The sequence below is a fragment of the Gobio gobio genome (assembly GCF_949357685.1).
Source record: "Gobio gobio genome assembly, chromosome: 12".
Taxonomy (NCBI): Eukaryota; Metazoa; Chordata; class Actinopteri; order Cypriniformes; family Gobionidae; genus Gobio; species Gobio gobio.
This window is the reverse complement of record NC_137105.1, coordinates 51754681-51779680: the sequence shown is the minus strand read 5'-3', so window position 1 is coordinate 51779680 and position 25000 is coordinate 51754681. Positions and strand designations below refer to the sequence as shown.

Below are 25000 nucleotides of genomic sequence, written 5' to 3'. Positions count from 1 at the left end.
TTTGTGGAAACTGTCATACATTTTATTTCTCAAATGAATAGAAAGTTACAACACAGAAATACAATCTTTTGTGACATTATAAATGCCACTTTTAATCAATTGAATGCGTCATTGCTGAATAAAAATATTCATTTCTTTACTAAATAAATGTGGTCAATCAGTGTTGTCATTGTGCAGTCAAATATTAACATATTAAAAGGAAAATTGTGTACTTTCTATACAAGTGTCACCAACCAGAACTGCAAATAAAGAGTTTCATGAGCACTTTCCTCATATGCCAAAGCTTTGTCCTGTGCTTGACCAGTACTGTTGCTGACCACATGTGTGTAAGCGTCGCATCTGCTCATCACATCAGCGTTTATGGATGTAACAGGCGTGTGATTGGCGTGTTGTTTCTGAGCTTCATGTGGGCTGGTTAATTAGCTGAAACAAATAGAGAGTTCAGGAGCCATCTGGGGTGGAAAGAGAGTGTGTGTGTCTCCATCTGATGGTCTCTCAGCTTGAGCTGTCTGTCGCTCCAGTGGACGTCGCGCTGCTTCACCAAAATCAATGCCATGCTGATGAGGGACTTTATAGCCACAACCTTTTATATGTCACCAAAACAAGCGTCAGGATGTGCTGATCGGCTCTTCTATGCTCCATCTTGCATGATTTATTCATAATCATAAAGTCATCAGCAGTGTCCAGACTCTCAGAGAGCATCTCTGGCTTGTGGAGGATCTCTACACTTCTGTTTTTCCCCTTCAGTAAGAAATACACAGCTAGCTTGCTTTATGTGCGGGTGAGATGTGTCTCCGCTTGTCTGTGAGCCGAATGCATCTGCAAACGCCACAGTTACTGAAGCAGCGTCTGGAGCGTCTGCTGTGGTGTAGAACATTTGCATGTACATCTGCTGTATTGTTATGGTGTGCTTGTTGATTTGTGCTTACAGTGAACATTAACTTTAATAGCATGTGCTTCTTTGATACAAACGGACTCCCAGAACATCTACTGATAGTAAAATGAATGAACATATGACCACCTGCATTTACATAGCAGCACCAATTCAATGTTCAGCAGCAAGGCTTGAAATATAGTTGCAATTATCGGGGCCAAGCACAAAAAGGAACAATGTGACATGCAAGCATTGTATTGAAGCTTGTAGCTTCAGAAAAACAGCAACAATAGACGAATAAAGCCGTTTTCAGTAGAGGTCGACCGATAGTGGATTTTACAGATACGATAACTTGGTTGGACCGCACTTGCCGATAACCGATTAATCGACCGATAGTTTTTAAAATATTATTGGATTTTAAAAAACATAAGGAAAACAGTGCTGAAATTTATAGCAAGAAATAAAAAACAGTACTGATCCATGAAAATAAATCAAATGCTAAATGAAAAACATATAAATATGAATATTAAAGTGAGAAGTTCTAACAGAACAAAGTCTTCAGAAAATAATTTAAACATTAAAATATTACAGGTCAAATTTGTTTCTTTACCTATGACCTAGAAACATGCATGTACATTTCATAGGTAACACTATGCAAGTCCCTATGCAACAAGGATGTGTTAGCTTACATGAACTATAAGCATTATGCTGCGTTCACACCAAACGCCAATAGAGCGTCAAAATCGCGTCTACCACGTCTAGTTGGACGCTTGAACATTTTGAACATTTTAAATTGGACGGTTAATGAGCGCTGAGAGCCGCTGATCCACTGGAGCTCACAACTCCAAAAACACAAGATTATTTTTTTTCAATAGGCGCTCTCTTTATAAATAAACCACAGATTTGAGCTTTAAACAACTATATTCCCACCTGAAAAAGTCTTAAAACTACATTTTGTGACACAATAGTAGTATTTTTAAATTATGCAGGGTTTCTCATCACACCACTTCACCACGTGACCGCAGCGAGCAGGCTCCTGATTGGTTAACGCGACCTGAATTGACGCCAAAGTTACGATTTTTCAACTCAGACGTCAGACACGAATTCGCTTCAAACGTGCAAATGCACAAAAAGCACCACTTGCGCGTAACGCGAATATCGTGCAAGATGCTCAATTTGCGTCCAATTCGTGTCATTCGCGCGAACTGGCCGTGCAAATGAGGCGGAATCGCGCAGAACGCGTCTATCGCGCCGCAGGACCTCCACACGCGCGCCTTTCCATTGAAATCACTCGCTCCTGACGCTCTATTCACGTTTGGTGTGAACGCAGCATAATGCATACATTTTTACAGCATGGATTAATATGAGCAATATTGTACCTTGATCATTCATTTTAGTTCATAGTGCATTAATCAAGGTTAACAGATAAAAATTCAAACTCAATTTAATGTTGAAAGTAACATACTAACGATTAACAACTCTTCCACAGCATTTATTAACCTTAGTTAACGTTACAAACACTTGTTGTAAAGTGTTACCATTTCATACAAATCCAAACAGATTATCTAATAAAATACGAATGCACTTCTGCTTTGTTTATGTTTCTGTCGGCAGCATGACCATACAGTTTGCGTTCTCACATCACTCATTTTATATATGCAACATCTGGGTCGGACTTGCGTGTGTTTTTATCACATTGTTTTAACTGCTTGAGGTAGTGCTAATGTTAGCGTCCTCAGCCTCGTTGACAAACACACACACACTGCTGTTCTTTACCTGTTAATGCAGCATCTAGTCAAGAAATTAATTTCTTTATAATGATTTGGCAACAAGTACTGTAGTGTTCTGTATTCATACCGTTTCGCTGTCATGTTTTAAACGTGCATCTGATGTGTCAGCGCTCTCCATGCCGCCTCACGTGGTAATGTAAACCACACAAGGCGTCAGTGAGTTGTTATTTGGCCTCTAGAGGTCGCTCTCGTGCTTTATAATGCCAGCAGACCCTTCTCTACGCTCTCATACTGTTTAATGACAGCGCACCTTTGTCAGCTGCTCCAGCAATGGACGCAACACGGAAAAACTATCGGTGTGGATTTTTATGCAGATAACGATTGTTCCACCAATCAGCTATCGGTGCCAATTAATCGGCAAAACCGATGAATCGGTTGACCTCTAGTTTTCAGAGTATTTTAGTAAAAATGGCTAAAAAATCACAAATACAATCACTCTAATTATAATTTTTGGAAATTCTCAACTTTTTGAGTACCTTCAGGGCATGGTCCCGATGACACATACCGAGTTTCGTAATGATATGCTAATGTGTTCTTAAAATACATGATTTTTGGACAAACCATTCAAAAAATGTAATATCTTCTGACCAGTAGGTGTCGCTGTGCCGAAACACAGCATGTAGCCTCAGGTCATGCTTGGGATGACGTACCAAATTTGGTCTGAATACGCTGACGCGTTGCAGAGATGGATCCTTGTGTCCAATTTGGCGCGATTTTAGTCAAATTTGTTTGCGTGTTATTCGTGAACGGTTGGGTTCATCAAAAAGCTTTTGATAACTTTTTGCCAGCATGGTCTGAAGATGATCTGGACAGTATTGGACAAACCATCTAGAAGGAGTTTGAAAAAGTAGGGTTTTTGGCGGGAAAATTACTTCATAGGATGCAATCGAATTGGCTTGGGAATTTAGTTTCTAGCCCTTATGGTTCAAAAGTTATTAGCATAAGTGTAAGTGGAAATTTGGACAGTTGCTAGAGGGATTGAGTTAGAGACTGTTGTTTTGGTGAATGTTTGGCCTGTCCTCTATCAGTGTGCCAAATTTCACAACTTTTTACCATATGGTTCTATGGGCGGCCATAGACTCCCATGGCGGAAGAAGAAGAAGAAAACTAACGGATACAATTGGTGCCATCACACTATTCAGTGCTTGCCCCCTAATAACACTGTGCTGTTGCGTATGTCACATGCAAAGAGCTTAGCCAATCATAGCATTCAAGTCATTTACATATCAAGATCTTAAAGGTTTATTTGCAATGCTCAGAGAATGTGGAAAATCTGATATTCAGATATTCAGTATGAAGCTCTTAATGAAATGAAGGTTAATAAAGTGTATACATTTTGATTCTACATGACATATTGGGATGAAACAGTTGGTTGTCTTTATTCTTCCAGAGCCCCCGAGACCCATCGCCCCACCTCAGCTGCTGGGCGTCGGGCCGACATACCTGCTAATCCAGCTAAATGCTAACTCCATCTTTGGGGACGGCCCCATCATCCTGAAGGAGGTGGAGTACAGGATGACATCCGGAAGCTGGACGGAGACCCACGCCGTCAACTCGCCCAATTACAAACTCTGGCACCTGGATCCCGACACGGAGTACGAGATCCGAGTTCTGCTGACCCGTCCGGGAGAGGGGGGAACCGGACAGCCCGGGCCGGCTCTCATCACCAGAACCAAGTGTGCAGGTTAGTCGCTCAGCGGGATGTTTAATTCTGATTGAAAATGACGGACTTCCAGTCGCATTGCCTTTGCAAATCACTGTCAGTGCACACAGCCCTTAGTCAGTTCTTCCAAAAATGCATGACCTAACTATTTTTGTCCAATGAAAGTCAGTGGCGTCCAAAACTACATTGGCTTTCATTGTTTGGAATGACACGAGCGTGAGTAAATGATGACAAAATGTTTTTTATAGTGAATTGCCCCTCGGAAGTGTAAATACAGGAGGTTTGCACAGGTGCTTTGGGTGGTCTTCTGTGTACACACTCCTGCTCTGATCATACACACACAAACACACACACAAAAGGGGCAAAACGCAGGTTTTGGGCTCCCCTGGAGCAGATGGAGGTTCGTTTGCGTGTTATTCGAGAACGGTTGGGTTTATCAAAAAGCTTTTGATATCTTTTTGCCAGCATGGTCTGAAGATGATCTGGACGGAATTGGACAAACCATCTAGAAGGATTTTGAAAAAGTAGCATTTTTGGCGGGAAAATGACTTCATAGGATGCAATCAAATCGGCTTGGGAATAGGCATGTGCCGGTATCAAATGTTCATGTTGCGATTAATTGATGAAGCTTTTATCGCGGTATACGGTATTATCACGATGTTGAAATTCGTTGCAAAACGAGTGCTGTCATACTATAACTGGTTTAATAATTTTCTTATAACAAAAATAACCAAACATTTAAATACAATAAAGCAATACACAAAAATGTATAATATAATTTTTTTTTTTAAACAGATTAAAGTGCTAAAGAATTATAAAGAACAATAGGTAACACTTTACAATAAGGTCTCACTAGTTAATGCATTAACATTAACAAATAGCTACATTTTTACAGTTATTATTCTGTATAAGAATAATAGGACACGAGGGTGAGTAAATGATGGCAAAATGTTCATTTTAGGGTGAATTGCCCCTCGGAAGTGTAAATACAGGAGGTTTGCACAGGTGCTTTGGGTGTTCTTATGTGTACACACTCCTGCTCTGATCATACACACACAAACACACACACACACACACACACACACACAAAAGGGGCAAAATGCCCGTTTTGGGCTCCCCTGGAGCAGATGGAGGTTCGGGTTCAGCTGCAGTTTCGGAAGTGAGTTAATCTGCAGTTCATGGACTGGCCACTAGAGACAGACTCCAGAAGAGCAGAATCTCATTGAGCTCATGTTAAAATGGCCAACTTTACAGCAGAAGAACACATGTTTACAGTCTGGGACAAACTGTGCTTTTGGTCTATATGGCTTCATGACGACTGTGAGGGGGGAATGTTTTTATAACTCATTTGTTTACATTATATAAAGCCTTAAAGGATTAGTTCACTTTTAAATAAACTTTTGCTGATAATTTACTCACCCCATGTCATCCAAGATGTCCATGTCTTTCTTTCTGCAGGCGAAAATAAATTAAGGTTTTGGATGAAAACAGTCCAGGATTTTTCTACATATAATGGACTTCAATGGGCTCCAAATGGTTCAAGGTCCAAATGACAGTTTCAGTGCAGCTTCAACGGGCTTTAAATGACACCAGATGATGAATAAGGGTCTTATCTAGCGAAACTATCCGTTTCTGTGAGAAACCCAGCAGTATTTATGCTATTATTTTACTTCTTATCAGACGAACGTGATCATCTCTGAGCTACGCCATAACTTCCGGAGAGTGAGGTCAAATTAGATCGTGGTCATAGATGTATACATAGATGCCTCATTAGCGACTGCACGGATCAGTAGAATGAGGCATCTACTATCGATATATCTATGACCACGATCGAATTTGACCTCACTTAGCGGAAGTTATGGCGGAGCTCAGAGATGATCGCGTTCGATCGCGAAAGTTCTGCATAATTACGGGCGTGGCCACTTTGAGTGACACGTCCATATTTTTTTACAGTTTATGGGTAAAACGCAGGTTTTGGGCTCCCCTGGAGCAGATGGAGGTTCGGGTTCAGCTGCCGTTTCGGAAGTGACTTAAACTGCAGTTCATGGACTGGCCACTAGAGACAGACTCCAGAAGGAGCAGAATCTCATTGAGCTCATGTTAAAATGCCCAACTCTACAGCAGAAGAACACATGTTTACAGTCTGGGACAAACTGTGCTTTTGGTCTATACAGCTAATTTTGCCCTTCATGACGACTGTGAGGTGGTAAATGTTTTTATAACTCATTCGTTTCCATTATATAAAGCCTTAAAGTTCTGCATAATTAAGGGCGTGGCCACTTTGAGTGACACGTCCATATTTTTTTACAGTCTATGGGTAAAACGCAGGTTTTGGGCTCCCCTGGAGCAGATGGAGGTTCGGGTTCAGCTGCAGTTTCGGAAGTGACTAGAGACGAGATGAGGGTCTTCCTGTTCACCTCCACTGAAAGTGTTCCCCCCCCCCCTCTCGGTGTGTTGTATTTGCACATAAATAATTGCCTGGAGCTTCTTCGGAAACATAATTGGAAAATAAAGTAAACAAGAGCGCGTGTGGAGCAGCTATCGACGACTCCACTCACCCTCACGAACCGCGCGCGCGCGCGTGTGCGTGTGTGTGTGTGTGTGTGTGGTGTGTGTTTATATGTTAATCATGACTCAAACCATGCGCTGTATACCACCGCCCGTATATGAGAGCAAACACTCAGTCACACTGCACATAAGGGCCTTCATTTGAGCGCTGTGATGCCATTCTCTCCGCGGGTTTCCATGGCGCCCGTATTAAAGGCGGCGAGGACAGATATACAGCTCGTATGAGGAGGCACGAGCGGCGAGCGTCTTCCGGAGAGTGGAGGAGAGTGGAGGAGAGAGGGAGAGCGGCGTACGCATGGTTTCATTACAGAGAGATGCTCTGCGTCCCCAGTGGCGGCACAGTACGGCCGCCCACTCTGATTGAAATTCAAACAGGAGCCCCGCTCCCCCATCAATCGCATTTGAACTTTCATATGATTTTTTTTATTTTGGCAAAAGACGTTTTCCAGGTCTGCTTTAGACGTGGCTTTAGATGGAGCGCTCGCTGGCTTTTTCATCTCCCTCTAGCCAATCACACGCTTATCTCACCTCGGACAGGGAGAACTGAGTGGAACCGCTGAATTTACACAATTACATTTAGATTGGTGCCAGTCTGCCCGAGTGCTCTGTTTAAATTCACATTTTCTCTCTCGGTCTCTCTGTCGGTTAGTTTCCTGCTAAACCGTATTGTCTGGCGCTTGTGTGGCGTGTGCATATTTCACATTTATCAATATTATTATGTTTGGCAGCATAGTTTATCTTGGTTGTGGGTATGCATTCTGAAAAGGGCGACAGAGAGGAGGCGTAACTTCCTGAACGAACATCGTCTCTTGTCTGAGCACAACAGATTCTTTCCACTTAAAGACTCACTGAAGCTCCCAGCCTTTTGTGTGTGTGTGTGTGTGTGTGTGTTAATGTTTTCTCGGTGGGGACTTCAACCTCATAGGGACTCCATGTCCGCATGAGGAAACAAGCTTATTAATCATACAGAATGAGTGTTTTTGAAAATGTAAAAATGCTGAACGTTTTGTTGTGATGGACAGGTTTAGGGGTAAAGTTAGTGTGTGTGTGTGTGTGTGTGTGTGTGTGTGTGTGTGTGTGTGTGTGTGTGTGTGTGTGTGTGTGTGTGTGTGTGTGTGTGTGTGTGTGTGTGTGTGTGTGTGTGATGGGTAGGTTTAGGGGTAGGGTTAGTGTGTGTGTGTGTGTGTGTGTGTGTGTGTGTGTGTGTGTGTGTGTGTGTGTGTGTGTGTGTGTGTGTGTGTGTGTGTGTGTGTGTGTGTGTGTGTGTGTGTGTGTGTGTGTGTGTGTGTGTGTGTGATGGGTAGGTTTAGGGGTAGGGTTAGTGTAAGGGGAGAGAATATACAATTTGTACAGTATAAAAAGCATTACATCTGTGGAGAGTCCCCACAAAGATAGCGAACCAGACGTGTGGGTGTGTGTGTGTGTGTGTGGGTGTGTGTGTGTTGAGCTCCCAATTAGGTGTGTCTTCATCACAGCCGTGTTCCTGAAACCTCTGAGATCAGCAAAAGCCCCTCAGGCCCTAACAGAATTAAAAACTATCGCTCTGAGCTGTCCCTGCTCTTTTGAAATGTTCCAGGTTCGTCCCAAATACCTGGAGAAGAACGCTCTCCGTCAGCATCCACATTCATCTCAAAGGCAGTCGCTCTGCTTTCACACACACACACAGTAACAGAGAATAGTGTTAAAACATGAGATTTACTGGGGTGGTTTTCAGGAAACTTAAGCGAACATCTCCACTTGATTTCCAGTTCATTTAGTGGCTTTTCAGAAGACATGGTTCTGATGTTAAAGCTGTATTAACACATTTCAATCGTGGCAAACGTTCAGAATAGTTCTGGCGTGTTAATGAAGATGGCAGTGTTCAAGGGCGTAGTTTTGGGTTGAAGTGTGTTTAGTGGGCGTTTAGTGGGATCACGGGGCATGCTTGCCCAAGAGATATATTTCTTTGCTTGTTTGTTTGTTTATTTTTGGAAAATAGTTTTTTGTGTTATCATCCACATGCAAAGTTATAGCCAAGTAATAGCCTTGTTTACATAGGATATGTGATATATTTAATATTATCTAACCTAAAAACATCAGTTTGACAGAATTTACTTAAAATTTGCTGAAAATGGTAATCTCTTGGATCATCTGAAAGCCAGGTTTTTCCTAATATCTGTCATTATTAACATTATTGTTTGTTTAGATAGTGTTTTAAAGTGGAAAATGATCAATAGATAATAGCCTGATTCTGTTTTCATTAACTGTAGGTGTACATATTGGGGGGATTTGCTTGTTTTGGTTATTATTGGCAGATCTAGGCAGGTGGAGCTGGGGAGGTGGAGGGGTTCAGAGGAACTAGCCTACAGCTGAACCAGACTATTTAAATATTGAGCAAGCAATCTCATTGGCTACAGAATCAGCAGTAGCCAATCAGCTTGTGCCGTGTAGTAAATGCATTAAGGACTTATCAGCCTGCGCCCTCTAGAGTTTCATGACTGAACTAGATATTGAAATGCTCATTCCTATATGCTGATTATTCTGAGCACAGTTTGAGACGCCATTCAGTCTGAAACTCTAGCTTTTTGTCAGGAGAAACATAAGAAGCTGTAGCCTTCAGCATTTGCTCTCAGTTTAATCATATTGCTGTGTAGGAGAAACATTTGAGATATTAAGAGGATCTCATGTGTGATTTGTGAATATGAAACTAGACTCATTTCCTCCCGATGTCATGGGAATGTAATCTTTTTCATAACTTATACAGCAGCAGTGATCTTTCTGCTCGGGAACGTTCCCTTTCGGCTCAACTCGTGGTCTGTGAGAGTTGCGAATGGAAAAGGTTACGTCTGATTATTTTATTTTGTGGACACACAGCACGGAGAGGGAGAATAACGCATTGGCCTGCACATGTCCTGATTATCACTGCACGAAAAACCATTATGACAATGTTCCAGACATCTCTCCCCCTGCCTTTTTATTTTGGTACAAATGTCAAGCTATTTGCCTAAAATAGCAAATTGATCATGTTTCCCATGATTCCCTGCTAAATAAATGAGAAGTCAAACATTGCCTCGGTCGTCATTGTACATGTCAGTGCAATGTCTGTAATGATGTCTGGAGAAATGAGCGTGAACTGGAGATGGAATTGAATCGGTGGCCTTTGCTCGACACCGTTCAGATGGAACGCAGACAGACGTCGACGCAGACTCTCGGGATTTCTTGAACACTGGTTTCTAGAATGAAAATGGCTTCATCACAACTAAAAGAGATCTACTTCGAGATCCATTTATAATATGAATTGAAGAGATATTCGTTCCTCTCGGTTCACTTTTGGGTCAACTGAAAGAGGTGTGACTCGAGTGAATGTGACGTCAGGCCCGACGCAAGAGTGTTGTGCTAGTTTCAGCTGTTCTCATGTACCCCTTTTCCACCAGAATGAACCGGGTGCTAGTTCAGAGCCAGTGCTAATCCCAGTTCATAGTTGGTTCGACTGAGGAGCTTCTAAGAACCGTTTGCTTTTCCACTGAGAGCCACAACAGAGCCATGACTTACGTCACTGTATACGTCTCATCTTTCTCAGCAATGCTAGCGAGGCAGCGGCAGCGGTTTTCCCGCGGAATTGGGCTACTTCTAGCCTGGATGCCAGCCGAAATTAGCCCCGCCCACAACATTTTTACTCGGGCAGTTCGGTCTGGACTTGATCGGTAGAGAAGTAATTATGCCTGAACAGAAACTGTTCGGACCAATGAAATTGTCAGGGCGGGCTTTAGACGATGATGGACAGATGATCAACATTAACGACGTTAATTTAACGTAATCATCCACGTCATCAAAGGCGCTTGGGTTGAGTTTGTTCTAATCCTACACGGAGAACTTGTTCGTATATGCATTCACCTTTACTATTTCTCTCAGAAATGATGATCGTGTTGGTAAGTACTCTGTGTATCCTTAAATTCTTTTTAAGAACACCGGCAAAGATCGTTTACACTCATCTTCTTCTTCTAACGTTAGGCTACTTATTCCAGCGTGCGTGCAGGTACAGGGTTGCCAAGTTTTTACAACAAAACCCGCCCAATTGCTAATGTTCCTCAAAACTAGCCAAAAACAAGCCCAATAGCTTTCCAGGGGGGGTTCTCCGGGAAAAAGGGCATTTGGGAGGTAAAATATGTGTTATTTTGGCAGGGCTGGCAGCTAAAAATCGCATTCCTGGGTCTGTATATCACATAATTGGGGTCGCTTCAACCCGCGGACTTGGCAACACAGTGGAGTTGAGTTCTGTTGACATTTGACAACTAACGTCATGCGTCGCTCCGTTGCTCTGATTGGTTGTAGGTCTATCCAATTGAGGCCTTTCCTGGTTTGGTTGAAACACGCCCCATAATCACAGCCCAACAGAGCAGAATCAGACTCATATTCTGACTAGAATTGAGTATGACGACGTCAGGCTAGGCTACTTCATCACTGTTGCCGCGGGCTGTTTTTCATGTCTGCGGGTTGAAGCGACCCCAATTATGTGATATTTAGCCCCGGGAATGCGAATTTTAGTAGACAACCATGCCAAAAAAACACATATTTTACCCCCAAATGTGATTTTTACCGGGGAAGCCCCCCTGAAACGCGATTGGGCCTGTTTTGTTCGAGATGCATCGGCGCTGCGCAGACCGATCCACGTATGATATAAAAAACACATGAGTGAATCAAAAGCATAAGGAGTCATGTGCTCTCGCTGGACTCGTTATCATACGGCGATCGGTCTGCACAGCACCGCTGCGAACAAGCCTTCCATCAACAATGCAAACGTTGCGTTACTATTGATTCACATGGCTTTACGATCCTACATCGGCATCAAAACACAACGAAAACACAGCGAATCCAACGCATTCATGCAGCTCGCTGTAATTTGTATAGACGGAGATTACAAACGAACAGCAGCTGTTAGCTCCATTAACTGCTATTTCAACAATGGCGGATCTCCAGTTTGTGTTGGTCTTGTTGACTCCGCCCCCAGCGCCTGACGGAATCGGTTCTTACTTCTAGCCCTGTTCTAGCCCAGCAATGTTTTGGTGCTACTTAAGAACCACTTTTCCTGGCTCGGAGCTGTAGCTTTGGGTGTGGAAACACAAAGAACCGATTTGAAACTAGGCTCTGGCTCCGATCTAGCTCTAGCTCTGCCTTGGTGGAAAAGGGGTAATGTTCATGTCCAGCTCCTCGTTGTTTAAATATCAAATGCGCTGCTCATCTGTTCCCCCATGGGCGTCTGGTCTGAACACCAGGTGTGATCAGGAGCATTGCTGGAGCTGCTATTGGAGGAACTGAAAACACTGACCATTGACCAACACACACCTGGTCTACAGTCAATAGTGCAGTATTTGTGTGTTATTTAAAGAGTGTGTTAGTGATATGAGCCTATAGGCGGTGCACAACACACACACACACTCTGATTATTACACACAGGGACGCGCAGCAACACAGACACATGCCAAATATTAGAAATAAAGGATTCCTCTCTGGAGAAGTGTTCAGTCTCTCTTCATGTAAATAGTGAATCCTCTCATGGCTTTTAAAGGGAAAGGGAGATGAGACTCTGATTGGTTATTGCACGTTACGCCCAAAACACACCCATGACTCATTAAGAGACGAAGGACGACCCTTTTGGACCATGCGCCGACACGCCAACCTTTTGGATTCAGACATGCCCTGAGTGCACCTGCGCCATGAGCTCAGGCCGTTAAAATATGGCCCGATTTCTGTAGTGTCAATGTGATGTTAGCCCGTTCTGTTCTTTTAGCCTTGTTATCTTAACGTCAGTCATATGAGATATTAAAGCTGATTTTATATGTTATTGTACATTCTTCTGTCCCAATTATAAGCCTTTCATTTGGTGCTTCTCTTGAAGATTGTCTTAGAAATTGGTCTGAAAACAGTCTGGCGTAGAATTCACACTTCAGCTTTAAATGTCTATCATATTGCAGTTCAAATCACTCTCATATTTGTCGAAATAACTGCACATTTATTTTCTGACCATACAGGCTTAGTTTGACCTGTTTGTTGAAGCACAGACAGCTCTGTCACCCAATTGTAGACGTCTGTCGGCTTTCTTTTACTTTAAAAATGGGTGTATTGCAAGCTTCCAGTGTGTCCGGGTACGTTTGAAAGTCGTATTCCCATGTGTCTGATAGCCAGAGGGCAGGATGTAGTGGCACATCTGGTATTGCTGCTTTCTGTCTCTCTCTCTCTCTCTCTCTCTCGTACTGTGCCGCCTCTCCCCGTCAGTCTTGGCCTTTAATGCTGTGCTTTCAGAGGAGACCACCACCACCAATCCAGTTCTCTATAAAGATCAGTCAATTACCGGCACCACATAATGAGGAAAGGAGACGTTTGTGTGTTTGAGTGAATGCTTGGAGAGTAGGGGTGTAACTGTACATGTATTCGTACCGATCCGTTTCGCTACAGGGCTTTCAAGTCGGCTTGTTTTACGCACAGAACACACTTCCATCCGAGTTCCCACACGAACATATTAAGTATCCATTTTATCACGAAATACAAACGATAAATGCCGTTTTGAAGCTCTTTAATGTGGTGTGACAGATCTCTGTTTAGACGAGTGAACGCGATCGTCATAGTCAAAGAATAAACATGAATAAACAAAGGGATGTTGAGGATGTGTTACAACTTGAACTGAAACGCATAATTTGTGGTTTAATCGCCCAATCAGTGTTTCAACGGCGGAAAGACGTCAATAAAACTGCTTGAACAATTCTTTCACTAAAGATAAGCACTATATTAGCCTATATATTCATTATATTCTACTTAACCTGTTACTGATGTCTGAATTATTTCATGTGTGTTTAAATAAACCTGTCATGTAAATGCTGGGTATAAATGATTATATTTCAACAACGAATTGGAGTAAAAACATAATTTTATAATTAGATTTAGAAGTTAATACAAAAACTGCCTTATGGGAAGTTAAAATTTTTGCATAATGTGTTATTTGAGTGTTGATTATTATACCTGAAAATGAATAGCTACTGAATTTAGGCTAATTTGGGCTCTGTTGTTAAACTTTAATATTATAGTTATGCATAAGTAATAGGGCTCCCTATATAGTTTACACTTTACAGCATTAGGAGAGATAACTTTTATCTTTAAGAAACTTTTAGATATAATTGAATTAATATAAGGAAAGACAGTTCAGTAAACCACTGTTTGATAAAAAATAAAAATAAATTATATTTAGTTCTCTCCCCTGCTTTACCGAACCATGATTTCAAAACCGAGGTACATACCGAATGGTCAGTTTTGTGTACCGTTACACCCCTATTGGAGAGTCATCTATACCTAATAGTTATTGGATCTCCATCCCCCAAAAGAAAAGTTGGCCATTCATGTGGAGAGTCTGAGGCTTTACAAGTGGCTGAACATAGCGTCCGGGCCTAAGTATACAGATTGATGATAGACTGCATAGGTGGATAGGCAACTGACAGTCACACAAGCCAGGACGAGTTATCATTATGTGGTCCACACAGCAGAGCATCATTTAGAAAGGTATAGAAAATATCACCATAAACCACTTGCTAATGAAAGCTGTGTAGATAGAGAACATTAGGGGTCCCAGGACCGAACCCTGAGGTACCCCGGTGATGAGTCTTGCTAGGACATCATTATGTTGGCCAAGTAGATTATAAACCAGGAAAGTGCTGACCTGGACAACATTAGCATGGAGTTGTGTGAGGATTCTCTGGCTTATTAGAGTCCTGTGGTTACAGGAAAGTGGAGTAGAGTGACCACGTTTGAAGCCAAATTTCAATTAATATTACATCTCATGGAAATCAGATTCTGGCACACATAGTGAATTGGCTCTTTAGCTCATTGACTAAGTGTTTTTTGCAATCAAGTAATATAAAAGTCTAGAAGTATAATACTTTAAAGTATGCTGAATAAACATAAATTGAAGGACCCATGTGTAAAGTTCCTGATTCCAAATGAAATTACAAGTCAATTAGTTTAATCCTTTAATGCATGACGTTCATCAATGTGGACGAATCTTTAACCTTTCAGGGTAGCGATTATTCTCAAAAGTCTATTCAAGATGGCGTTTCCCAGATCTATTATATGTAACACAGATGTATTACATTCTCAGATGACATTGGAGGAGAGAAAAAATCCTTGGTTTTCTTTGTGTGTGTGTCCGTGTCCAGGCTGTGTGTTCTGCACTGTTTGACTTTGACCACAGTGTGTAGGTATAAGGTTGTGTGGCAGAGAGAGAAAGAAAAGGTGCTGTAATTATCATGAACTAAATGAGTGTGTGCGGTTAAAGTGCTGATTGTGCTGAACGCTGGCTCTCCGAAGGCCCACACGCACGCCATGCTCGATTTAGCAGGCCAATTTTCAATTAAGCTACATCACAAATGAACATCGGCCATTTCAGGAAACATCGGCTTCCCATTTTTTCTGCCTATGTGGCAGAATGTGAGATTGGATGAATCTAATCGCTAATTGTCATCGTCCGTCAAGGTGAAAGCCTTCTGGGTAAGTACAATAAACATGCCTCTTGCAGCATGCCTGATGTTCTCTCGGCCTCCATGGGTTTGGTGTTTAAGCAGACTGGTCGAAATGTGCCGTTCTTGTGATTGATTATTAGATACTGTGGTACTGATATTGATGGATCTTATATTTTTAAAAATGCTGTTCATGATGCATATGGTAGTGGGCATTCTTGACACGTGTTGACACGGGAAATGTTGATATGAAAGCAGAAGATGTGCGTATGGACACAGGCTTTCACACTGGCAGCTTTTGTCGCGCGCAGCTGAACCGCTGTGTGTGTACTACAAATACAGACGAGTATCGTCCATCCTGTCACCTTTTCCGGTGTTCTTGGGCAGCATGATCTGATATGATGCGCCCATTTTCCCCTGTCCCACACACATATGCATATAATATATAGGTAGTTAATAGGGTTGGGTACTGTTCACATTTTAATCACTGAAATTCGGGGCCGGTACCCAATGGTACCTTTTTTCTGTACTTTAGGGATGTTTACCTCAATAACTGTGCAGAAACTGTAAGTCATTTATAGAAGTGTTATTGACATTATGCCAGAGCTGTCTGCATTGTCTGTGATGTTTGTTTACTGTAATATTTACCAGTCAATAGTAGGGCTACTAGCTACTCAATTAATTGAACTCATAAAAACAACCATTTTAATATATATATAATTTCATTACTATGAAAAGATTTCCCACCAATTCTGTGTTGTGCATTTTCTGGTAATCAAATGAAGACATAATATATTTTAATTTAACTAAACAATCCTTTTTGTCAGACAAAGTGCTGCACAACTGAGCTTTATACTGTTCAAATTAAAACATCTCAAGAAAATTTGTATTATTACATTAGTGTTAGTATTAATACGTTGATTAGTGTACAACACTAATATATTTGTCAAGATAAACCAAACTTTTATTTTGAGGGGTTGTCGTGAGGATCTTTTGAGTTTCTGTGTGTTTATGATATGACGGTAGTTTTTCTCAAATAAAATGGTAAAATGCTGATGAAGTGACTCGGAGCAGCTCTGGAGATGAAGTTCATGCATTCATGCCCTCATGAGATGGAAAAATGCGACCGTCACGCGCAATTCAGTGTGTGAGGTAAATTAAACCACGCATCTGCGCCATTCATTCACATAAAAAACAAGAAAAGGACCAGAAGGACATGGATGATTCATATTTAAAGCTGCACTATGTAACTCCGCTAGAGGTCGCCTGTTCAAAGCAAAGGTGTAGTTTGATGACGGCACGTTTGAGCACAGAATCTTGGGACATGTGGTCTTCAGCTCACAGCCGGTGGGAAAGAATCGAGACAGGACTCGGGCAGAAATCATGTTGATGGATGAGATTATTAACCTTACTGTAGTGAAGCAGAAGCAGGAGCGTGTGTTGTGGAGCTGAGGAACCGCTGGAGCGATTGTTAATAAGATGAACGCAACACACGCCTCACGAGCAGCGGGACTTTTATTATGCCACAGTCGCCGGCGGGACTTTTATTATGCCACAGTCGCCGGCGGGACTTTTATTATTCCACAGTCGCCGGCGGGACTTTTATTATGCCACAGTCGCCGGCGGACTTTTATTATGCCACAGTCGCCGGCGGGACTTTTATTATTCCACAGTCGCCGGCGGGACTTTTATTATGCCACAGTCGCCGGCGGGACTTTTATTATGCCACAGTCGCCGGCGGGACTTTTATTATGCCACAGTCGCCACTTCCGCTCCTCCGCTCATGAGTGTGAGGTAACGCAGCTCTGTTGATCATATTAGACTCATCTGAGTGTGTTGATGATGGGATGGCGTTACTCTGTGTGTTCTCTCAGCCGCTGCTATGACACTTGTTCACACTGCAGTGAGAGGAAAGCGTTTCTGCAGAATAAAACCGCAAACCAAGGGGAACGCAGATATGATGTCATCGACAGGCCACGCCCTCACACGTCCCGGTTCCTCGGGTTAAAGAGCATCTCACGATTTACAAATAGTTGGAAACATTTGGGATATTGCAAGTACTCAACTGAACAAAATATATAACACTGTGCTAGTGGTTTTTGGATATTTTACTGAAAAATTTTTACATAGTGCAGCTTTAAATAGTCTTTTTGCGGTTTAATATTCATCTAAACCTTTACCTAAAGTCTTTATCACCAAATGCGATCTCAGGAACCGAAACTTGTGAATCAGTACTCGTACCGATGTAATTCGGTCGGTGCCCTTAAAAGTACAGAGTTTGGTTCCCTAACTCCAGTAGTTAAAATGATAAAAGTAATCTTAATATTAGGATATACCTCTAGTTTTTATCATTTAAACAGGCCTTTTGAAGTTTGGGCAAAAACTCCAGGCAAGGATGTGTCATATGGTGATTGTGAAACACCTCACTTATATGATTTCATGGTGAAATGTTTTATTTTTAATGAAAATCAGGTCAATTTTGATCATGAACAATGCACTGTGGCTTTAAAGGGATAATTCACCCAAAAATAAAAATGATGGTTGTAAAACCCCATGGTTTACTCACCCTCAAGCCATCATAGGTGTGTATTTTTACCAGCCAAAAACGCATGTCTTAAACCAGACGCTAACTGGTAGATTGCTTTGGTCATTATGGAAATGATCTGGTTCTTTAATTTGCGCGTCGTCAATAGATCACTAGCAGAACTTTCCACTTTTACACGTTTTTTTTGGAATTGCGCTCTCACTCTCACTCTAAATCTGGCCCATACGCTCTACCAAAAGCATTTGTGGCGTTATATTGAACAGATGCAAAGTTGATGTTCACTGAAGATCTTCACAGCCCCCCCATGCTGTCCTTGGCGTGTTAATGAAAACCCATAGTGATGTCCGAATCATTCTTTTGAATGGGATCATTCTTGGATGAACTTTCCACCAGTTTCACTAGTAGCCAAAACTGTGCTAATGTTGGTAGAACCAAGTGTTTATTGAGCCTCAGGAGGGATAATAGGCTGGGGAATTACAGCTTCTCAGGTGTAAAGAAAAACTTATTTTAGTGCTGTTTTGCAGCTTTGCTTTAGCTGAGTAGACCGAAGAAATATCTGGTGGTTAATATTAGAATATTATGTCTCGTGAATTACTTGTATTTAGAGGCAAGCCAGCTCACCAGAGTCCATTACTTGTTTCTGAAGGAAGAGTGTGTTCTGTTACACATGCACTTCTTTCTTTCTATCAATCTAAATGAAGTGTGTTTGAGCAAGCGCTTGAGTAAATAAGCCTGGCCGTTGGAACGTGTCAGCTACGCTTTCGCCCCACCCGCTTCTACAGTCTTCACCCCAGGACTTGCTTTGTGTTGTGCTTTGCCCACTAATGATTTCAGTCGGATGATTTGCACTCGCAGAGTCTTTCAAGGCAACTGTAATAACCTTAATTTTAACGGTCAATCCATAGCAGATTTTAAGAGGTCATTAAGCCCATTAGCCTGTGGTTTAAGACGATTGATTAGGTCTTGAAAGACATTGATCAGGTACCTCGAGTGTGTGTCGTGGAGGGGAATAAATCGCTGAGATTCTCACATACTCATTTGTTTCCCTTCTCTCATTAAACGTGTGTTTGTGTGAAACACTCCTACACGTCCTAGTTTCTTCTTTACACCTCGGCTTCCTATTTTACCGTAGGAGTGCGGATCCTGTTTGTGTATTTACTCAATATTCTGTGTCCCAGCCTATCTCATAAAGAACGCAGGTCTGCAGATCCAGCAGACAAACATCATAAAGCCTGGAGATTATCAGTTTATGTCCAGAGAACGTTATTTAAATGGAAATTACTTCCTCTCCCGCCACACGCTGTATTTTATTTGAGCTCTGTGCCACGCGTTGCTGGTGCTGGATATTAATGTTAATGGTGCTTGTGTCTTTTCAGCATTCAGATGATTTTCTCCACTCTTAACATATTGTAGGTGTTTATAGGTCTTTTAATGGCTTCATATGGGGGGAAAAAAACTTGTCGCAGGAACACGCTCTTGTAGGCCATTTATTCTGAACAAAAGTGTTGGACTAATGGATCAGTGCTCATCTTCGACTGTGAAGCAAATCACCTTAAAGTGGAGGGTTTTTCCACCCTGAAAATGAAAAGAAAGCAGCAAAAACAAACAAGAAGTTTCCAGCAACAACCATTTTTCCCCCTGTTCCCACTGAAAGTGCTGCACGGTGAAACAAAATCACAGCTAATCAAAAAAGTTTTTTTAATAACACGTACCTAGTGTTTTATGCCGCATAATTTCTGGTTCTAAACTTCTACAACTCTTTTATCTGTTTAATATGCACAAGGAGCACTACTTTGGTCCAATGAGAATTCAGTGTGGGCGGGGCTATCTGGTGCAGCACAGAAGAAATGGCTGACAAAGGGCCTTATTTTAACAATCTGAGCTCATGGTGCAGGTGCTCTCAGTGTCCGAAAAACAGGCGGTGCAGCCGGTGCATGGTCCAAAAGGGTCGTCCCTTTTCTCTTAATGAGTCATGGGTGTGTTTTGGGCGTAACTTGCAAGAAACCAATCAGAGTCTCATCTCCCTTTCCCTTTAAAAGCCAATTGTGCTGCACCATGAGAGGACAGCAAAATGTTACGAAATTTGACAATACGAATAAAAATAACAAATAGGCTTAAATTTTCCCCCCTACTGTGTTGGTAGCAAAATGTAAAATTTTGTTTCTTGTCAAGGCGAATAAAATAATAAATACAATTTTTGTGCAGACTACATTTTTATTTTCTCCGTGGAAATTTAAATGTGAAATTCTGGAAACGAGATCTAAATTTAGCGGGATGGTCGGGTCGGGAAGAAAATGATTCTAAGCGGACAGCGGGTGAACAAAGAGTGTATATATATCGGGAACGGGTGGGTGAGGAATATAACCCTTAAAAAACAGTCCTGCGCAGACCTCTAGTCAGTGGTTTTCAGTTCCTCCAATAGCAGCTCCAGCAATGCTCCTGATCACACCTGGTGTTCAGACCAGACGCCCATGGGGGAACAGATGAGCAGAGCATTTGATATTTAAACACTGAGGAGCTGGACATGAACATGAGAAATGCGTCTGGCTGAAACTAGCAGAACACACTTGCGTCGCGCCTCCGTCGCTTAATTGTAAAAATCTAGTACTATTCACATACTATACCTTATTTACTCAGAAAACCCAAGTTAAGATGAATTGATTGGTTTGAGTGCCATTTTTCCAATGGCCAAAGGACAGTCGCCATTATGGAGATCAGTGTTTCAGTTGGTTGGGCATATAACTGTAATTCTCTTTCTATTGATGCAGCGACGCAGCAATACATCACAGTTATTTGGTTTCAAAGGAAGAGAAGTAATAAATATGTTGCTTTTAAAAGTTGATCTATAGCTTGTGACTGAATAATTAACTATAGTTAATGATATAGTCAGAAATTAGATCACCTTTTAAAAGCAACGTATGTAATACTTCCCTTCATGTCGTATAATGATCATTTACAATTTTATTAATAACACTTACATCATAAACACCTTGTGAGCCGTTTAATTTATGTTGATATAATACCTCTATATTTATGACAGTATCTTGCAGTTGATCATGCTTGAGTCACACACACTTCAACAATGAACTTTCTGCAAATATTCTCTCTGTTTTTTGCTGGTATGTTTTTTGACGCACCATGAGGTGATGTTTGGTTTCTGTTTGACCGCTCTGTTAAATCACCCGTCCGCGTACTCTCGCCCCTGTGTTTTACTCTCTTCACCTCGGCATGCCGAGGTGGGTGTGTGCACGTATAATGATATTTATTCCCTGCCCTTATTACCCATAATCCTTTGCGAGTGTAGTGGTTAAGGTGTGTGTTGACTCTGCGTGCTTATCAGGTCCTCAACAGTCCTCATTTGAATTTCAAAAAAGCCAATTGGATGAACATGCTGGTGGAGTGCAGGTACGCGGTCCGTTTTACCTTTTACTGCCCTTTCATCTGCCATCCGCCTCTCTCTCTCTCTCTCTCGTCTCACACTTCCTCAGGCAAAAAAACTACAAAAAAAACACATAAACCACAGCCTATTTCCACATGCTGAATCTCAATTCAACATTTTCAATCTCCCCGCACAATAAAATCCCAATATATTACAGAACTCTAACCCCCACACAGCCGGTCCCCAACCCGATGAATAAAACATGACATGGAAAAAGAGCCCGCGACCAAATATTACCCCATCAGAGGAGAGGTAATCTACTGCACAAGCCACTCGCACTGCTTCAGAAGTTCAGTCTGCCCTGATCCCTGTTCCAGTAAGCACCGTCGCACTCCACGCATAAATATCTGGGAGAAAGCGAGGGATTTGTTCACTCCATCCGGATGTACATTCTTTTTCAGTGTAGAACTGAAGCTGTCAGGAAAACGGCTTATTTGCTTTTGATCTGAAACAGTCTTAGCTTTCAAATTCTCTCAATTAATGTTTGTTTGTGTCTCTGGTGGCTCATCTCTTCCTCTTTACTACTAGTTACAGCAGCAAATAAACACGGATGAACATCAGAAGGTACAGTATGTTGAAAGATACAGAACTCACTGATATGAATCATATCTCATGTAATCCATCAGTCAGTGTTTCAACCGCGGAAAGACATCAATAACAGCTGGAGAACAATAATAACACGTCACCAGAAAAAACATTCAATGACCATAAACTCAAATATCAATGCATTTTGATACATAAATGCACTTTATTACATATTCATTATACTTTTACTCAACCAGTGTTATGTCTATATATTGTTTAAGATCTATTTACACTTAACAAAGACTAAGGTTTAGATGGTGTTTGTTTGAAATGTTGATTTGAAGTGTCAGTTTTTGCATAATTTTTACTCGTGTCAAAGCTGAACAGAGACGAGGACATCAAAGTTCAATAAAAGTGTGACAAAAATGAACACCCAGTTGAAAAATACGTACTATTAAATGCATTAGAAATGTACTTGAGTATGTTTTTAGTACAATACAAATAGACTATAATGCATTTTTAATACATTTAATAGTCTTTTTCACCTGGCAGGTATGCTTTATCACAGCTTAATCGATCTGATTTCAACCTCTTATTTGAGTCTTTCGTCAATTTGACCATATTGTTACGGCCACACCAGTTCATTTGTGTGTGTGTATAATAGGGGACTAAACTGTGGCGAGATTTGGCGTCTAGGTGAAAAGCTGTCTCGTGTCATAATGTTATGACGGAGTGTGAGGGTGAAGTTAGGATAGAATATGCCAACACTACGTTTACATTACGCCTCCGCTCTAGTTTTGCTTTTTATAGAAATAAAAACGATCTAATTCAGGCGGATAACAGTCGCTTCAATTCCATCAGCTCATCCAACACGAGCGGTTCGAGCCGTACATAGTGCGCAGAACTGATCACGAGAAGACATTGAGCGTGTGTTATGAGTGTGTGTTACATGTTAGTGGACTGGACTGTGGCGGAGGATTCGTTGCGCAGCAGAAGCGTCAGTCTTATATTTTAAAATGCGCATTCAGCACCACCGCTCCATGTTCACAGAGTACGCATGATCGCGAAATTGAAAGTGAAAGTAAACGGGTGCGCGCATTCAAACGCAATTTCAATACGTTTCCGCTGTTTGAAACACTCTATTTGCACTTTGAATATTGAGTACTTTGATTATGGTATTATGGTTATTGTTTGCACTTAATATCTTTGATCAATTTGTGAGAAGGAGTTCACGTTAGGAGGTTAAAAGATATACAGTAAGGTCTGAAGAGACGATCATACAGGAGAGAAGCCAGTCAGGCAAAACTTTTACAGTGCTTGTTGTCTTTTACTGCATATGATAAATCATACTCAGAAAGTAGAACTGAAATGACATTCATTACAAGAAGATGAGTTAAAACATTTCAAATGCACCTGTCATGTATTTCATCATTGAGGATTTCTGAAAAATACTATGTTAAAATTCTCGTGAAGCCAATCTCGTGTCTCGTCTCGTGAGATAAGCGTCTCGTCACACCCCTAGTGTATAGTAGTGTGTTTTGTACTCTTGTGTAACCTCTAGCTGTTCGTTTTTTTACTGCATTGTGACTAAATTATTGATTTTATTTCACACATTTGCAAAACCTTGCTCTGTGTTATAGTTGTGCTAGTTCGTGTGTGTGTGTGTGTGTGTGTGTGTGTGTGTGTGTGTGTGTGTGTGTGTGTGTGTGTGTCTATGTTGCACTCTTGATATTTTAGAGTGTAACCCTTTCATTTAGAAAGTTTTCTTCGCAGTGGCTGATTTGTAGTTTGTACCACCAAAAGATTCTCTGAGATTTAGTTTTTCCCATTCATTTTCTATGACGGTCTGGATTTTTGACCGTGAAGGAGCCAAGTGTGACTATTTTTTCCAACCCGTCAACCTATCCGAATCGTGTCCATGTTTTGTTGTGTGTTCTCAAAGCTCAGCTAATGCGACAAAAGTCACCAAGTGTCATCCCTTTCCGTTGAAGAAGAAAAAAAGTCTGATTTTTTTTTGCTCATTTTTGACCGAAGAGGATACATTTTTCATTTGTTCTCAATTTTTTTTCTACGTTTCTGAAATGTAGTACAATTATACCACCGGAATAATGATTTCTGAAGGATCGTGTGACACTGAAGATGCTGAATAATCAGCTTTCCATCACAGGAATAAATTCCATTTTATAGTATATTCCCAAAGAAAACATTGAAATAATATTTCCGAGTTTTGACTGTATTTGTGATCATATAAAGGCAGTGTTGGTGAGCAGAAGCCAGACGGTAGTGTGTTTATTTGAATGCATTGGCGCTGGTTCCCAGAGTCAGCACTGCTTTAAACTGGGGAACAGCTCTATTGAGTTTATATGGTAATGTGGTCTGAAACGTAACAATAATGGCAAAAACACACAAACACACAGTTTCTGGTGACTCCATTCAAAGCTGATCATTAATCATGCAAACCGTGCCCTGATGAGACAGCGCATAGATGGGCGATACATTATGTAATGAATTTATCATTCTCTGTCTGAACAATATCTCCATCTGTTGCCCCGTGCTTCGTTTCCCTCTGATAGTAATAGAGCTCTCCGGAGAGGTTGTGTGTGTGTGTGTGTGTGTGTGTGTGTGTCGTGCTTTCAATTGCACCCAACGCCGAAGCTAAAAGCTACGCACATGTTCAGAGCGCGAGCTGAGGAAGGTGCTACGCCGGTCGCTTAATTGAAAATGTTGATGTGTTGATCGTTAAGGGGGGGCTGTGAGATTGCCCCGTTGCTTTATGGGTAATTGATATGATGCTGCTGTGACACGCTCACTGTTTCATTTTCCCCATGGGAATAGTGTGAATTAGTTTTTTTTTCTTCTTTTCTCTTTTCTTTCTCTCCGCTCCCTCGGGGAGAGACAGTGGAAGGCGAAACACTCGTTTTTTTATGATTATCTTTTCTCCCCCTCCCTCGCTCTCTCATGTCCGCTGCCACTGAAGAAGTGATTTATTAGCGCTTGTCAGAGGAGGATAAAAGGTGAAACATAATCAAGTGTGGGATGCACTGAGGCCTGCGCGCGCGCGCGCGTGTGTGTTTGTGTGATGCACTCTCACGCCTTGAAAGAACGCTGAATTTCCT

General features: G+C 41.6%; 1 protein-coding gene across 10 annotated transcripts in view; it reads left to right on the top strand.

Moving 5' to 3' along the window:
- Positions 1 to 25000, top strand: part of ptprk (protein tyrosine phosphatase receptor type K) — a 238751-nt gene that overhangs the window by 115231 nt on the left and 98520 nt on the right. For all 10 annotated transcript variants that reach the window (XR_013817575.1, XM_079830324.1, XM_079830320.1 and 7 more), the window contains exon 7: positions 4055 to 4348. Coding sequence is in view for 9 of the 10 variants with exons in the window: in XM_079830324.1 (XP_079686450.1) it covers positions 4055 to 4348 (294 nt within the window). In the remaining variant the exon portion in view is untranslated. The remainder of the gene's footprint in view (positions 1 to 4054; positions 4349 to 25000) is intronic.